This window comes from Anser anser (assembly GCF_964211835.1).
Source record: "Anser anser genome assembly, chromosome: 8".
NCBI lineage: Eukaryota > Metazoa > Chordata > Aves > Anseriformes > Anatidae > Anser > Anser anser.
The window spans coordinates 1,025,849-1,043,059 of record NC_139728.1 but is presented as its reverse complement, the minus strand read 5'-3'; the positions used below and the strand labels follow the sequence as shown (position 1 = coordinate 1,043,059).

General features: G+C 41.6%; 2 protein-coding genes across 16 annotated transcripts in view; one reads left to right on the top strand and one right to left on the bottom strand.

Annotated features, from left to right (window-relative positions):
* TECR (trans-2,3-enoyl-CoA reductase) overlaps positions 1-5,876 on the bottom strand; it is a 28,032-nt gene extending 22,156 nt beyond the window's left edge. For 4 of the 15 annotated variants that reach the window (XR_014587758.1, XR_014587759.1, XM_083847522.1 and 1 more), the window contains exon 1: positions 4,102-4,198. Coding sequence is in view for 9 of the 15 variants with exons in the window: in XM_083847522.1 (XP_083703648.1) it covers positions 4,102-4,128 (27 nt within the window). In the remaining 6 variants the exon portion in view is untranslated. The other 11 variants (XM_083847524.1, XM_083847528.1, XM_083847525.1 and 8 more) reach the window with 6 other exon arrangements.
* Position 5,877: 1 nt separating this feature from the next.
* GCLM (glutamate-cysteine ligase modifier subunit) lies at positions 5,878-17,189 on the top strand. Its single transcript, XM_083847540.1, has 7 exons — positions 5,878-6,207; positions 8,825-8,890; positions 10,623-10,707; positions 11,439-11,495; positions 12,055-12,257; positions 13,424-13,538; positions 15,268-17,189. The coding sequence occupies exons 1-7, from the start codon at positions 6,088-6,090 to the stop codon at positions 15,435-15,437; spliced, it is 816 nt and encodes a 271-aa protein (XP_083703666.1). The 5' UTR covers positions 5,878-6,087; the 3' UTR covers positions 15,438-17,189.
* The last annotated feature ends 22 nt before the right edge of the window (positions 17,190-17,211 follow it).

The following is a 17,211-nucleotide window of genomic DNA, read 5'->3' as shown; positions in this document are numbered from 1 at the left end:
CTAAAACAAGTCTTTTGATTTCATATGTAGCCTTCAAATCCTAAGTGACTCCAGGTACTCCCTGCCAAGTGATGTTTTATTGTCACATTTCCCTGTACAAAATTAAGTTTCTCTCTTGAGTGCCACAGAGAAAAAGGACAAATTGCCTGTCTTTTACGTGAAGCAGCACAAATGACTGTACAAGGTGTTGTTAAGTGCATGGAGAAGTGGTGAGGGAAAAGAAAGGGAGAATGTTTTTCCCCATCTTCTCAGTTCTGTGATAATTTTATGTGTTACTTGTGAAAACAGAGCAGACATTTTCAAATAGCTGGGCAGTTTTTGGCAGTCTCCCTTTAAATGACCGTTCAAACATCTCATATATGGCCTTGTCTTGCTCAGGCTGCTCTTGGAGGATACAGAATCTTAAAATCCTCTGCAGTCCTGCTTTTGGCACTTGTTCTCAGTGTTTCTACTTGATGAGGCTTTAGATGGCATAGCTCTGAGTGGGAGAAGCCTTTGTAACAGGAGCTGTGACATCTCAGCAATGCCAGTGAGGCAGCAGCCATCCCCATTGCATTCAGAAGGTTTTCATCACAGTCAGAAGGGGGAGAAACTTTAAATGCCAGCAAGGAGGGGGGCACTACATTATAGCTTTTAGACTGTACTGCATATGTCAGCTCAATCTATCCTCAGGGAACGAAGATTCCAAAACATTTTGGGTTAGCACAGCTTACAAAAGGCACTCCCCATCCAAACCAGTTAAGGAAGCAAAATTACAACTGAAGCTCTTATGGCACTAATTTTCTACAATGTGAGTGTGTTTGCTCAAGCGTATTTCCTCTAGGAAGGCACAGGGACATACTATTTTCTTTATATGAGATGCTTTTGAAGACTTAAACCTATCAAGTAGAAAAAAGGGCAGAATTCATTAGCCTAACTTCAGAGCTCTGCACTACAGACATTTACATCTGAGCATGTCATGTAAACACCCTTTGTAGGGAAAGGAGAAAAGCTGGCACTTTTAGGATAAGCTTCATCATAAGCTTTGAAACACATCTGAACTAGGTCAGAAGAGCTGTTTTCTAATACATTTAGAGAAATGAACACTCCTAGAGACTATCAGTTATCTCAATACCAGTCTCCACCATAGACCTCTAAATTCTGGGATGTGAATCTCAAATTATCAGGTGCAGTCCTTCCAGGTATGCACATGTCTTTAAACAGTAGGTGTTCTTGCCAGGCTTCTCCTGAGCTATTAGTGATAAAACAGCTGCGAGGTGAAATTAGAAACATACCAGTGCCCAAAGTAAATAAAACCCATTCTAGCCTTATTGCAGAACAAGAAATGTACAGACAGCCACCTAGACACGGGTCTAGGAGTTCAGGGACCTGACTACATATGATAAGTAGAGGAAAATCACTCAGCCACTCTGGATTTTTGGTTGTTGATCCATTAGGTCCAGCACACTTTGGCTTAATTAGTTGTTGCTCATAATTTTTGGTACTTAAGTTTGAACACAACCTATTCAAACTAAGTAGTTAAAGGTGATTCCAAAGCTGCACCTGCCTTTACTGGCTTCTTAGAAGTCACTCTAATACAATGTTGCCTATTTTTGAAGTATTTCTGCCCTTAGCAGAAATGAGGAAGACTCTCATTCAAGGAAGAGAATTAACAGCTGGTGTCTGAGCACTCACAGTCAGACTGGTGTTCTCGTCCATCTTTTTGTTGGTCCATTCACATTTTATTCATGATTAGGGGAAAGGACCTTCCTACATATTCAGTATGAAATTGATTGTAGAATTACAGAATCAATCAGGTTGGAAAAGACCTCTAAGATCACCTAGTCCAACCTTTAACCTTGTACTGACAAGTCTACCACTAAACAATGCTAAGTTCTGTATCTACACATTTCTTGAAGACCTCCAGGGATGGTGACTCAACCACTTCCCTTGGCAGCCTGTCCTAATGCCGCACAACCCTTTCAGTAAAGAAATTTCTCCTAATATCCAACCTAAACCTCCCCAGGCACAACTTGAGGACATTTACCCTTGTCTTATCACTTGGTGCTTGGGAGAAGAGCCCTTGCTACAACCTCCTTTAAGGTAACTGTAAAGTACAAGAAAGTTTCTCCTGAGCCTTCTCTTCTCCAAGAGAAACCCCAGTTCCCTCAGTTGCTCCTTGTAAGACTTGTGCTCCAGACCCTTCACCAGCTTCGTAGCCCTTCTCTGGACATGCTCCAGCACGATATCCTTCTTGTCGTGAGGGGCCCAAAACTGAACACAATATTCAAGGTGCAGTTAGGTACTAGGCATGATAAAATGCGCAAAAAAAAAAATCAACAAAAGAGAAAGAAGCATTCCACCAATAAAACTCCACTAAACTTGTAATAGTCATATTAGAAAAACTTTAGAAAGCAACAGTTTGGTGTTTGCAAAGTGCTTTGTTATTCTTACAAAGAGGTACCACAGAAAAGCAATAAAGGGTAAATGGCTCTGACATGTACAGGGAAAAGCACAGAATTGCAGACTAACCCAAAGCAGGGAACACTAATGTTTGTAATATCAATAGAGATTTTTTTCCCTTTAGGAAGTCTTGGGAAAGGTGGGACATTTACTATCTCTCCTTTCCTAACTTAGGTTTTTTCTCCTTTCATAACTTAGTTTTGAATGTATGGTGAGGAGATGCAGTTCAGCATGCTAAGCTGTCTTGAATTTATAACAGAAAGCAAGTCACTGGGGAGAACAGTGCTGAAAGCGATATGCAGCAGCACTGCTTAGTACTACCTAAGCTGTCTTTGTCCACATCCCACATCCTGAGTCTGCTCAGACACACACTGGCTGTGCCTGGGCAGATCTGTTTCCACACATTATCTGCTGTACAGAGAAAAGGACTAAGACATATGAAGCTGACTTGCAAATAAATTCATGAGACATTCTGAATTTGGATTAGTGTTGCTTAGACACAGGATATCAATTAAAGACACAAAAGATCTGGATCTGCTGCTATTGTTCTGCCTAGTGAGGTAGAGCACACATCATTCCACTTTCTCATGTTTCTTCATCTGTAAAATTAGGCAGTAATTATGTCCATGCTTTTGAGGTCTTCTAGTAATGAGTGCTATAAAGAAGTTCAGTACAACTGGAGCAAAAGAGCAAACCTGCCAACCAGACAATGACTAGAGATGTTTAGAGGGGTATTACACATGTGCCTGATCCTGCATTTGGATATCACAGGACCTTGGGACAGTGATAGAAATGCAGGAGGCAGTGAAAAGCACGGTCATTTTTCCTAAACAAAAACAAAAACAAAAACAAAAAACAGGGAAGCAAGTATTGCAGGGGAAAAGGCACTGCAGGTGCCCACCACGCATCCACAATGGCTAGAGTCAGCTTAATTTGCAGAAGCGTTAGTGACATCCAAAAAGCTTTCATAGCTTTGAAAAGCAACATCTGAACTTTTAGGTCATGGTAAGTAACTACAAAAGCAGTTTTGTTTCTGATTTTTTTTAGACTCTGTTAATGTTATAGTAACAGTTGCTTTGTATTTTGCACAGGGAAAAAAACGCATTCAATTTTAGGTGAGTCCTGTGCTGGAGAAAATGAAGTGTAAACCTGCAGAAACATAGTTAGGATTGCCACCGGTAGGCTAGCACCAACCTCTTTGGGTAACACAAGCCACTCTTAAGAGATTGTGCATTAGCCAACATAATTCCAGCAGAGTTGGTGGGGCTGTTTATGTAAGCGGATCCTCGCCCGTCCCGCTCCCCAGGTGCATGTCACTCCGCACTTGCAGCGTGCACAGGGAGAGAGGGGCCCCAACCCCTTGCGGCCGCGCCAGGCTGTGCTCCTCTGAGCCCCGCCGCGGTGCCGGGCCGGGCCGGGCCGGGCCGGGCCGGGCCGGGCCGAGCCGAGCCACCAGGTGCCCGGAACATTCCTGGTCCGGCCGAGGCGCGCCGCCAGCGCCGCCCCGCAGACCGCAAGGAGCCCGGAGCCCCGGGGCACCGCTCGGGGACCCCCGTCCCCGCCCCGTCCCAGGCCGCCCCCTCGCCCCGGTGCCCCCCCGGCTCCCGGCGCTCCCCTCCCGCTCCCGCCGCCCCGCTCCCCCCGGCCGCCCGCGCCCACCTCGAAGAAGCCGGCTCTGCCGCCCATCCTGCGGGCCGCCGCCTCCCGCCGCCGCGGCACCCTCCCGGCCCCGCCCCGCCCCGTTCAGCCAGCGCCCGGCCCCCCCCGGCCGCCCCGCCCCGCCCCGGTGTGGGCGAGCCGCTGGGCCCCGGGCGGCAGCAGCACTGCGGGGCGCTGGCAGCAAGGCGTCCCGCAGCCTTCAAACACGGGGAAAAGCAGGTTCAGAGCCACGACTCGGCGGCGTTTGATTCGAAAGGGTGCTTTATTTTTCTTTGAGAGGCACGGGGGTACTGCAGGAATCAGTAGTGCTTCATGGTGTGTGCCGATCAGAGGTAGAGAAATGAGATAACCAGCAAAACCCACAACTGATCAAGAGCCAGAAAACACCCTCCTTTCTTTTTCTGCTAGCATACCTCCCATTTCTGTGTGATTTGACAGACAGCAGACCTGGGCTGGGTCCCTTCTTCTGTGACGTGCTCCCGTTGCTGTCAGAATTAAGCTCATAGCATTAAGCAGTACAGAGGCTGGTATTGTTTTTTCCTCCAACTAGTATTTATTCCATTATCCTCTTGTGAGAGCTAAAGTAATTAAACATTAGCGGATTCTACCTGCTATAAAGAAACATTGCTTTTTCATGGCTCTAAGTTTCCATTATACAGAAAGGTTTATACCATGCGCTCTTTGGAAGCCCTCTGCTAACCCCAAATTTTATCTGCTTCCATAGGATTATACCCATCAAAGCTTCTTAAACAAAATATTGAAGAATAAATTTTAGATGCACAAAGCATGAGGCCCTTACTAGCAAGCCTGAGGGCGGATCAGAAACATCCAATGGGACAGAATTTACTACCGGTGTGAAGACCGGCTGAAGGTGTGTGAAGGTGTGTGCTCCTTTTCAAGGCAATTATGTGTTTGGATGGTTAGCGCTGGGATCTGGTTAGACCTTCTGGATTTTTATGTTAAAGGAAAACAGAATTACTGCCTTTCTAAAGAAGCAGACGTTCTTTCGGTATATTTGTCTTCCAAATGGCTTGCGTTCATATACTGAGGAAAACTATCTCCAATATGTGAAAGTAATCAAGGTAAATACAGAAAAGCAACCAGAACACAAATATAAAAGCCATTTAAGCTAACCTTCTATCAGAAAGCTCTCGGACAGTACTTCAGACCAACAGGTCGTGCAAACGGTCCCTCCAGATCAGCACGGCGTACCACCTGGAGAAGGAAAACCTGTAACAGACCATTCGAATTCCAGTGCTGACAACATTGCAACCTACAGCCTCATGCTCCCCTGAACCTCACTTACAGATCCCCCCTTCTGAATCTGTAGCACAGAAGGACTTTAGCGCTCAGGGTCCATCATTCCAGAAGAAACCCAGCCTTGGACAAAAAATCCCCACGCCGCAATCCTTCAGGCTTCACCCAGCTGGAGCAAGGTAGCGAGGTTTGATCAAACCTCGGGTTTGATGAAGTAAGCGCTCGGCTCCCTGCGCGGGCCTGGCAGCCCACCCCCTGGCAGCCACCATTCGTCACTTACGGCGCCGCGACCACACTAGCACGGGTTGGGCCGCTTCAGTGACTCCACGGCGCAGCCCAAGCGGCGGTGCCGGGAAGGGGCCGCGCTCGGGGACCTACCTCGGCCGCCATCCCGCAGGACCGGGCCCTTCCCGGGCTGGGCCGGGGCCTCCGTTACCCCGTGGGCTCGCGGGAGTCCGCGTCCCGCCCGCCCCCGGCGCCCAGGGGGCGCTGCCGCTGAGGGCCGCTGAGGGCCGGGGCCGGGGCCGGGCGGCGCGCAGGCGCGCGGGGTGGCGGCGGCGGGGCGAGCCGTGCCCGGTCCGCCCGCCGCTCGCCGGGCTGGGCCCGCCCCGCCGCCCATTGTCCTCGCCGTGTGACCGGGTCCGGCTGCGGAGCGTCCCCGCCGCCCGCCCCGGGTGCTGAGTCACGGCGCTGCGCTGCCCGCCCCGGCAGGTACCGCGGGGCTTCGCCATGGGGACGGACAGCGCCCGCACCCTGCTGGAGCGTGCGGCCACCCTCAACCTGCAGACCGGCAACCTGCTCAACTGGGGCTGCGGCCGCAAGAAGTGCCCGGCCACCCCCAGCGAGGAGGTGAGCGCGGCGGCTGCCGGCCCCGGGGCTTTCCCGCGGGAGGTGCTGGGGGAAGGCCCGGGGGGGGCTGCGGCGGGGCCTGAGGGAACGCCCGGGAACCCTCAGCCGGTGCCGGGGCTACTGGCTGCCTGCTGGCGCCCCGCAGCGCCGCCGGGCCCGCTGGGGAGCGGAGCCGAGCGGTGCTGGGCCCGGCTCGGGTTGCCGCGGGGAGCCCGTCCCGCCGCAGGCCGGAGCTGCCCCCGGGGCGCTGGCCGCCCGTCGGAAGGGCCCGGCTGTGGTGGGGTCGCCTCCTGGCGGAGCCCAGCCGCGCCGCGCTGGTGGCCTCGGGGGGTAAAGGATCGAAAGCTGACAGGAGAAAGGGCTCTCTGTAATGGCAGCGGGATTCCTGATGCTTCTGTGGCGATAGATGTGTCAGTAGTTAGAAACCGCCACTGCAAAGGATGAAACCGAAATTCTCCTTTATAACTTGGAATTAGTCTTAATAATTCGCTGGTGGTGACACATCTTGGGGAAATTCGGTCATTGCTGTCTTCTCTATAGACTATAGTGGTCCTTTGTTTCAAAAAAAACCTGAAAGATCGTTTTAATTAATACTTGAAAACCATATCTTAAACAGTATGTGTCAACCTTTGCAATAATTCTGTGTAAATGGTTGGAGATCCTGAGGCCACAGGCTTCGAAACCACTGTGTTTGTTGTCTGGTCACAGCACAGTGCTTAGGGAATGGTCGCTGACCAGACATAAGAGCTTTCATTGCAGCTGGTTAAAGCCAGGTAGTGACACAGGTCGTGTGTCAGGAGCTGGTTGAGGGCATGTTAATTGAGAGCAAGCGGTAAGAAAGGTGACTGTCTGAGAGGATGATGTAATAAGGTGGGAGAATTCATCATACTTTTGTCATGTGGTAATAGCTTTTTAATTTGTCCTAGTTACTTATTACAGCATTCTGTGATCTATGTGAAAGAGGATTAGATTTTGTAGCAAAATAAGGCTGCCTATTACAATGTGCCTGTCCAGTAACTTTTGGAAAGCTATTACATAAAGAATGGCCAATGTGCGTAACTAATCAGTTAAGGTATTTCTCTCCATTTGTTTACAGAGAAATCTGCATTTAAACATAAGGCTGCCAACTTCCCAGAGTTGCTGGTACTCCAAAAGCAAATAATTAGCATTATTTATCAGAAATAAATCAGCTTTTATCACTTCTATTCAGTGTAGTTAGTGTCTATAGTTCTTAGTGTAAGAATGTAAGCCAACATTTTTCAAAATATGAACCCTAGGGCTAGGAGTTTAGGGATGTAACTGTATTTGGAGTCATATGCTGTGCTTTCCACGTGTGTCAAGAGGTGATGGTGGTGTGCTTTGGAGGCAGAGGTTTGTTCATACTAACTGCAGTAGAAATACAAGGTGTGAGTGTTGCAAAGCAGTAGTAAATGATACATCTTTATCACCTTTTAACTTTTCCTCAGAAAGGAAAAGATAACATATTTTGACATAACATAATGTTAAAGACTGCCAGCATCATGGGTATCTGTTTGGGGGGGCAAGCCAGTTCTTTCTTGCCTTTCGAGTCAGTTATTTTTTTCCTAGCGTTTTAAGTGACAAGGACAGAATGTACCGCATTTGTGTTCACAGAGTGTTCTCACAGTATTATGTCTTAAACTTCGTGATATCCAGTTTTTTGTTTGGTGGTGGGGCATTGCCTTCAGTCAGTTTGTGCACGTTATTGTTGGCTCTCTGAATTAATGTTCAGCATCACAAGAAATTGCTATTTAACGGTACAAAAAGTAGGTATCCACGTAGATAGAAAGTACATTGTTAAAATGTGAAGTGGGAACTTAAGAAGTACTTCTTTCCATGGCAGATCCCAGACTTTCTAGTACATTTCCTGAGTCTGCAGGATGACCTTTGACCTTTCCTGAGAGGTATCAGCAGGCAGGCAGAGCGTTGGAGCAGCTGAAGCATTGGTGCAATGTGCAGTCAGTTAATTAGTTTATGGAGCCCTAATAGTTATGCCTTGCTGTGTTCAAGAAGATCCACGGACAGAATCCTTGTCAGGTCTATTTTGCATCTGTGAAATCAGGAAAAATGCAAGTGCAGGGTAGGAACTGAAGGATCCCCCTAAAGATTCAGCACAATGGAATAGGTAGGTGGTAAAGGAGAAGGGTCAGATGCATCTCAGGAAGAGAAACGATGAATATAATGAGTAATTAGTGATTGACTGTAAAGTCTCTTTTCCAAGGATGTTACAGCATGTATGCTGTTATCTGACTACTTTGCAACTTACGAATCTTTATGTTTCAAAAACAATCAAAAAAAAACAACAAAAAACTCTAGTTCTTAACAGTTGGTCCTTTCTTTTAAGATGGCATTGGAAAATAAATGAAGTACAGTACTTGTATTACTGCTAACATGCTGTGAAAGAGGAGAGGAATTTTCTTAAGTAAACTAGTTTGAACAAGTTTCAGATGGAAGCTATGAAGGAAGAATCTTCTGTGGTTAGAGGAATGGTGTCATGAGTTCACGGGCTGTCTGTCTGTCCTGTATGCCTATGAATCGTTGTATTTCTTTGCAACTAAAACATAACTACACTTGAATAAGAAAAAAAATATTTTTTTAGGTGCGGGACTGCATTCAGAAAACACTGACTGAATGGAGCTCAAAGATAGGACAAGATCTGAATCAGGTAGGAGAGGTATTATGCATGTTACATGTGAAAACAGAAATATGTGTATGGTTACACCTTTTAAAATATGAACGAATCTATTAAATTTCTATAAAATTGTCTGCAGCTCCAGATACCTTAAAATAGTATTTCTCAAATCTGGTTTTTTTAACATTTAATACTTCTCAAGAGGTTAAGAAATACCAAAGTAAAGAATTCTGTTGATGAGAGATAAGATGATTCTTAGTTGGAAAAAAAAAAAAAAAAGTCCTGGTTGGTAAGATTTAAAGTTAATTGTTGAGATGATCAGATGATCGATCACACACCAAAAAAAATCATATACCTTAGAAGTGTGATAGTTCTCCCCTGAGTTTTTACAAGCATGCTATCTAAACCATGGAGATGATAAACTAGATAGATGAAGATTGTCCAGTTTGGCAGGGAACTCTGAAGTGTAGTCTTGGATGTCTCAGAAATATTCCCAAAGATGCAGAAGTGGCAATCTTCCCTTTAAGAACTGAAGACTTTGACATAATGCTTAAAACCACTGTCATTGCCAGCTGACATGAACACGAAGTTTCTGGTGCATATCTGTTCCTTTTTCACTATTGCTTCTGAAATTGAGCAAAGCAGTAAGAAGTTCCCAGTAAACGTATTTGCTCTGTGAAATATTAGCACATTTCTTTTAAAAACAACACAAAACTTTCCAGACAGTTTGTTGTTGTTGTTGTTGTTTTGTTTTTTTTTTTTTTGTTACCAGTTCTTGTGTAATGATGACACATGAAAATGTACTTTGCTACATTCCACGCTGGAGTGTGGTGAGGCAGTTCCTGCTGAATGATTTGTGGAAGATCTAATGATTGCTCAAGAAGTGAACATAAATATAAATGTTTGTATCAGTAGGATATAGTGATCCATTTAAAGTTAATTGTTTAGTGTAAGCTGGGTTTTCTCTCAAAACATGTTAACTGCATATATATGAATTCTTTTATGAATCATATCAGCTTCCAGTAATTCAAAAAGTGTTAACTTCTGTTTAGAATGTTGACTATATGGAATAACTCCGTGATTCACTTGAGGACTTTTTTGTAGGGCAGGAAAAACTACCAGAGATCTTAGTTATAGGGGTGGGGTGTGCGTGCTTTTGTTGTTATCATACAAAATCTCATGGAGATAAAGCCTTAAAGTTACCTTGTACCAGCTGATACACGGTCTGGTCTTAAGCGAGCACAAAGGATGAAATCTCTGAAAATTTCTTAATTTCAAAATTATTGTATAAAAGTTTTTTACAGCACTTTCATGCTAGATTTCCCTGAAAGTACAAAATACTGTTATGCAAAGTTGTTCCCACCCAACACCACAAAATACTAATTTGGATAATGCTTTTTTCAGCCAGTCCTGAGGCTTTTTTTTTTTTTTTAGCGAGGTAGTTTGAATTGGCATGGTGATCTTTTTACATCAGAAAAGCAGAATACTGCAAAAGGTTATTCCAATAATTCTCCCCAGACAGTCATATTTTTTATGTTAGGAGCATAATATGTCCATAATTGTCATATAGCTTTATTTTCCTCTGTTGTTCTCACAGAGGTCAAGAAGCAATGGGTTGCTTTCTTCCTGTGTGATTGCATTTTTATACTACTTTTGTTTCTAATTGTGCTGTAAGGTGGGTTTTTTGTTTGTTAGCTTTAATTAAAAATATTCCTCAGAAACCTATTGTCACCTATTGATGAGTTGTCTCATGTGCTTACTAAAGGAAATACCGGAGGTTCTGGAATGTACTGTAGCTCAAGCTGTAGAAAAAATGAATCCTGATGAAAGGGATGAGTTGAAAGTATCAGGTAAGAAGGCAATTTAAAAATCTGGTTGCACCAAGAGGTTTCATATGCTGTTTACAATAGGATGTTCATATATTTTTTTTCCCTCCGGTTTTGTTATTGCAAAGTCAAATGGCATCAGTACACACTGTCGTATTTGAATCAGTTGGCTGAGAAAGACCTGAATGTGTTTCAGGTTTTAAAGCATCTCAATTTTCAAGCAACTTAAATTTTTCTAGTTTAACTTGCATCCCCTCAAGACATTTTAAATGTATTTTGTGAATCTTTGTTGACTTTTCTGAAGCAAATTACTAAGAATTAAGTAATTAAGAAGTAGCATTGGAAGCAGATTTATTTGCATAATTTTTCCAGGTTGAATATGATGAACTTGAAGGAGGCAGTCCAAACTAACACTAGTACATTTTGAGTCTCAGTAAGTTGTGAAGAGGTCTGTTTGTACTACTATGTTTGTTTTTTTATCCAGGTTGTGGTTAGTGTCTTGACGCTTAAGTCCTAACTTTACAGCTTATTAGACCATATGGTTTCTTATTCTGAGACTGTGCAACAGCTACCAAATTTAAGAGAGCAGTCATTATTGGGCAGTCACCTTTCAGAAGTTTTTTTCAGTTTTGGTGTATATTCTTAAAACCCTTTACCCAAGAATTCATAAATAGCTCTTTACTTTTGCTAGATACACCATATATTTAATAATAGCTGGTTTGTTTAGATATTGATTTCAGTTTCTTTGAAAATAGCAAAACTTTTCATCGTTGGATCAAACTCTTCATCAGTCAGAGATGCAGTTGACATGGGTAAGTGTGAACTCCCTTTGGTATTTAGAAATAAAATTAGGATATTTTCCATCTAAGAGGTGTATTCAATGTGTGTCACAAGTATACATTGTTTCTCTCTAGAGACAGAAGTGATAAAGTATAACTTGCACGCTATTTCAGTCAGTAAGCTTATTAAACGTGGATCTCTGTAGTCTTGGATCCAAACACTCGTCTGATTCCTTGCTCCAAGAAGGAGCAAGTTCTTACTCTTTTGCACAGAACTTCTTAAACAGCAAGTAGCACGTGGTTTTCTTGTAACAGTGATACAATAAGTTTTTAAAAGGGGCAGCTAAAAACAGTATGAATTTCACTGTTAACTGTGATATTTCACATGTCCTTCATCTCTCTGTTTGATTCTTGGCTAAAAAATTTGCGTTACTATCCTTGGCTAGTGATACATTTGGAATTCTCAAATGGTGAATTGGAAACTAGCAGAGCAAAGCAGATGTTTTTTTGTTTGTTTTCTGAATTTAAGATGTCATGCTGCTTATGTTCTTATTTCACAAAAAAAAAAGAATCTTTTTTTCTGTTTCTTCAGCATGTTCAGCCCTTGGAGTTGCTCAGTTAGATTCAGTCATTATTGCCCCACCTCCTATTGAAGATGGAACTAGCCTCTCCTTGGAGTATTTGCAACCTTATTGGCAAGAACTTGAAACTCTAGTTCAAAACAAAAAGATTGTTGCCATAGGTACCTCTGACCTTGATAAAACATTGTTAGAGCAGCTGTATGTGTGGGCACAGGTGAGAACAAACTTCCTATTTGTAGCATTTCTAGAACAGATTAACTACTGTTTAGTTGGCTGTCACACTGTTGTAAATGGTTTTATTAAAAATTAAAAAATAGAAAAAAATGGCCCCAGTTATTTTCAGTACCATCAAGATGTTGGTCAGTGTTTTTGCAAACAGGCCTGCAAAGACTGGAAACGATGGGGCTGTTCAGTAGTGGTTCTTTGAAGAAGTGAAGGTTTTAGTTTTGAATGCTCTTATACTTAAAAAGGAATATAAAAAGTACCCTTAAACCTTTGGATTTATTCCAATGAGTCTTTGAGCACATACCTGTTTTCACTTCAAGCTGTGTTATGAAAGTAAGGATTTCCCCGTAAGAAAAATGCTGCTAAAATGCTGAGCTTAAATGGAAAGGAGACTCTGAATCAAGCAGCACAATATCTTGTTGTCCAGTGTGACTAATTGCCTTGTCACATTTGAGCAATGGAGGTCTGTACTAGTATCTGGCTATGCTCATGTAAGCTTGTGGATTTACTGTTTCCTTATCAGTTCTTTGGATGCTCATTTTATGACATTTCTTTTGTGAAAAGTACTGCATCTGTATAAGAGGTCCTCCTGAGAGTCTTGTGTACTCTTCACTGCATTGCATGTGTTGAGAGGAGGCCAGTTGAGCGAATTCATGGCCACCTGCATGGTGATCATGAAGGTAGTTTGTGACGAACAGACGCTCAACAGAAGAGAGTCCCTTTTAACTTGAGCAGTTCTAGGCACTGACTTGAATACATGGAAGATGGCAAATTACATATCCTTAACAGAACTGGATTTTTATTTGCGATCTTTTTCAAACTAATACCCCTATAATGCTTTTACTACAAAGAGAGGGTGGAAACCCACAGCTGTTTAGGGAGCACAGCAGGCATGAAGCCAAAATGGGTTAGCACATGCCTCACAGTGACAGTACCTGAAGTTAGATCTTATTCTTGTTTTGGACCCTATGCGGCAGGAAATTGCACGTGTAGGAGTTGCCTGTTCAGCAACATGCAGAATTAGTTATCCTTGTCCAGACCTCAGAACAATGGTCAAAGGCAATTGTTAAAAGCGGTATTTCTGTTGTAATAGAGGGCATGGGGCAAACAACTAAAATAATGTTTTTTCTTATAAAAGCATTCTGTTACTTTCAGGTGAAACCAAGTAGTAATCAGGTGAACCTAGCTTCTTGTTGTGTGATGCCACCTGATCTCACAGCATTTGCAAAGCAGTTTGACATACAGCTGCTAACTCACAATGACCCAAAAGGTAAGGCTTGTCAGGACAAGTTAACAGAACACTTCTGAAGTGCTCAGACGCTTCACGATAACAGAAGACTTCTAAATGCATTTATTCAGTACAGAATCAGGAATAATCTTTCTCTGAACTCTAAATTTCATTACATTTGAGTCCTGAACTTTTAGAAGTTTCACCTTCATAAAATATTTCTATTAAGTTCTTGCTTTCCCTTCCAGGAATGGAAGGGGTTGGGAGGCAGTCTCCCAGCCTGGTATAGTCTTTTGAAATAGTTTTAATCAGAGAAAATGAAGTCAATAGAAGAACAAAGAACTGAGAGATTTTTGCTATGTATTTTTCAAAAATAGATTATTTCTATAAATCATAGAACAAAATGACAGTTGTATTGGTGAAGAAGAGTAAATGACAAGTGAAAGTTCACTTGCCTGGAATTTTTCTGTCAAAAAACTTGCATAAAAATGTTAATGGTCAGTTGATTTTTTTGGGTAATGGTAGACATTAAATTATAAACTTCAAGCAGGAGTCTCTCAAAGTAGTGACAACTTGTTATTACAAAGAGAGTTGGTGTAAATTCTGTAGTTGTTTAGTGCAGTGATTCATCTATGAAATGATTGAAGGACTGTTAGACTTTCTACAGACTCTTGAACTCCGAGTTATCTGCTCGCTAGAATATTCTGGGATATTGCATTTGTTTCTCTCAAAACTCATCATCTTCACTGTAATGATGCCTTAAATGTCTTGCTGGAAATGTAAGCCAGAAGTCTTAAACAATACTTAGTTTATTTCTATACTCTTCCTTATGACCAGCTATTCATGATGACCATACTTTTCTTTCCTTCTCCTTTTTTAACATCCCCCCCCCCAAAGAAAAAAACGTATGAAATGCTGTTTATTAAGTACCATGTTTTACATAATCATTGTCATAGCTAATGAATGGCATCAGTGCTTGAACATGTAGCAGCCTATAAGATGAATTGTCATTATATGTGGCAAATTCTATGTCCAAAACAGAGCCTGCAATTTAATAAATATTGCTTATCAAGAGTCATGAAATGAAGAAGAGGAGTTAGATTGAAAACAAAGCAAGGAGTCATTCCCATATGCATTGTTTGCTAAGCGTTATTTTTCTGTCTTGGTCAGCTGAAGAGCATTGAGACTATCTTTTGGGAGCACTCCTCTACAAAGAAATTGTTGCCTTGACTGACTTTCCAGAGGAAACTAGGAGAAATTGTATTTGTCTTCCTTTTCTGCTTTGTGGCATTTAAGCCTATTTTTCTTAATGCTTTCTTGGCTTTTGCTTATTACAAGCCCAGTTATGGGAGATGCTATAAATGTTGAGCTTCCTGTGACTGCAGAAGTAACTCAGTGCTTTGCTGATTTCAGACTTATACTTTGCTCTCTTCTCGTTTGTCTGGCTAGCTTCTCAATTTTAATTTTTGCCTTTTTCCTGCTAATAGCTCTGCTGATCAACTCCATTTGTTATTGTAGAAGTTTCAGTTTATTAGTTCTGTGGGAAATAGTGTTGAAAAAACAACAACAACAAAAAAACTTGTCATGAAGATTTCTTCTGTAATGTTCAACAGCTTTTACCCTGCATGCGTTCTGGAAGAGTGGATCTGTGGAGTATCTAGCACTGCTTAAGATTTTTGACTGTAGGCAAAAGCTTCTCTTATTAAGTGTTGCTTTTTGCAGCTGTTTACATGACATTGTTTAAAGCATGAATATCCCTTTTTAACTTCAGAATTACTTTGTGAAGCAAGTTTCCAAGAAGTTCTTCAGGAAAGCATCCAGAACGTCAAAGCACACGAATGGATTCCTTTATGGATTCTCCGATATTCAGTCATTGTTAAAAGCAGAGGAATTATCAAGTCCAAAGGCTATATCATGCAAGCTAAAAGAAATGCCTCTTAAAACACTCTCATCCTTTTTTCTTCTTCGAAATGGCCTACTGTTTTAATTTCTTGGGGATGGGGGAACATTGTTTTTTCCTAGAGAGATTTTTACAGCATTTATAACAAAGACCAAAAGTTGTAATTATTCAGTGTGATGTTAGCAGGAGTGTCTGCAGTGTTCTAACACTATTTTTCTTTCTTAACCTATTAACCAGTTCATTAAAAATATGAAATATTTGGGGTTTATTGTTTTTAATTGAAATGATCTATAAGAAACAGTTTAAAATATTTCTTTGTATGACCAGTTCACTGTAAGAGTTATCATATTTTAGCTACCATTAGGTAGTATAGAGAAACATATATTTTTTAAATTTAATTTCTATTAAATAATAGTTACTGATATGGTAGGTACCTAGATTTAAAGCATTCGAGGACTAGTTTTTATAGCAAATTGTCATATTTCATGAAAAATGTCCTGAAAAAATAAACTATCTCGTTACTTCATGTGTATGTACAGGTAAATCAGCTAATTAATTTGTGTGGATGGGAAAATTGGTTTATTTTTAATACTGTGTAAGAAACCTCTGATTTAGAAAAGACGCATCTTCCAAATTACTTTCTATTACTTGAATTCCTGCTGGCTTCTTCGTGCCTCAATATTGTTTTAGTGTTTGCACAAGTGATGACATCTTTACAGTTTGAAATAGAAAATGTTTTATTGTATGAGTGTTTAAAATAAGAACTGGAAACAAATGATGAGAAATCTGTTAATCAGAATTCAAATTGTACCTGGCTTGTCCTCAACTGTTTGGTGTTTTCCGTTTGTTTGGTTTTTTGATACTTGGAAACCATGCAGTTGGAATCAGTCGAGTGAGAACATGTTTGCTTCATGATCATGTAAAATGGATTATTATTTTGGGGTTGCCTAGGAAACTTCCTTGCTTGAGTGCCATTCAGAAATGATGCTAACAAGGGTTAGCTTAAACTTAGGTATATTTCTTTTTGGCAGTAGTTTAATGCACTGGCTTTGGTATCTTGGGGAGATTGCTGCAGCTAAGGCAAGGCTTCTGGTTTAAAAATAGTCTTTCTATTGAAAACGCCTTTTAATTTGCTTAGCATTTTAATCAGACGATATTGCAAAAGCTCAACCTGTATTTCAGCACGGGCTCTAAGTGTCTAAAATCAAATACTCCTTTTCCTTTTGATTTCAGGTACGAATAGGGCTTTATACTATTACTTGGTAACTTATTTGTACGTATTTTGAGCTTCAGACTGTAAGGAAATAAATTTTCACCAACTTCTTTTAAATTCTGTTGTGCAGGCAGCTAGTAGAATTTAAATGCTTTTAGGCACTGTCTAGAAATATTAGTTTACTATAAACCATTCCACTAAGTTAAAATATGAATTTTGATAAAGATACCTTTGAGTCCTTAATCATCTTATCTGTATGTGGCAAACTCCAGGAAGTTCTTATGGATTACTTCGATTGTTTTGATAAATAAGAGGGAGAGAACTAGAACTAGTAATGTACCAATAAAATGTTTATTTTTTTCTCCTAATCAAAATGTGTTCTTTTTTATGTCGGGTTAGTGTGTATCAGATTTTGAAAAGGAGTTGCATTTTAAACTTCTGTACTAGCTCTGAGATGAGTGCTGCTGCTGATTAACCACTGTAATTTCTTTTGACTGTTGACATTCTGTACGGTATTAGACTTGCATGTGTGTTCAGTTTTATACATTGAAATTCCATAAAATTAGAATTGTGCTAAAAACAATGTACAGGTTGTCCTAATG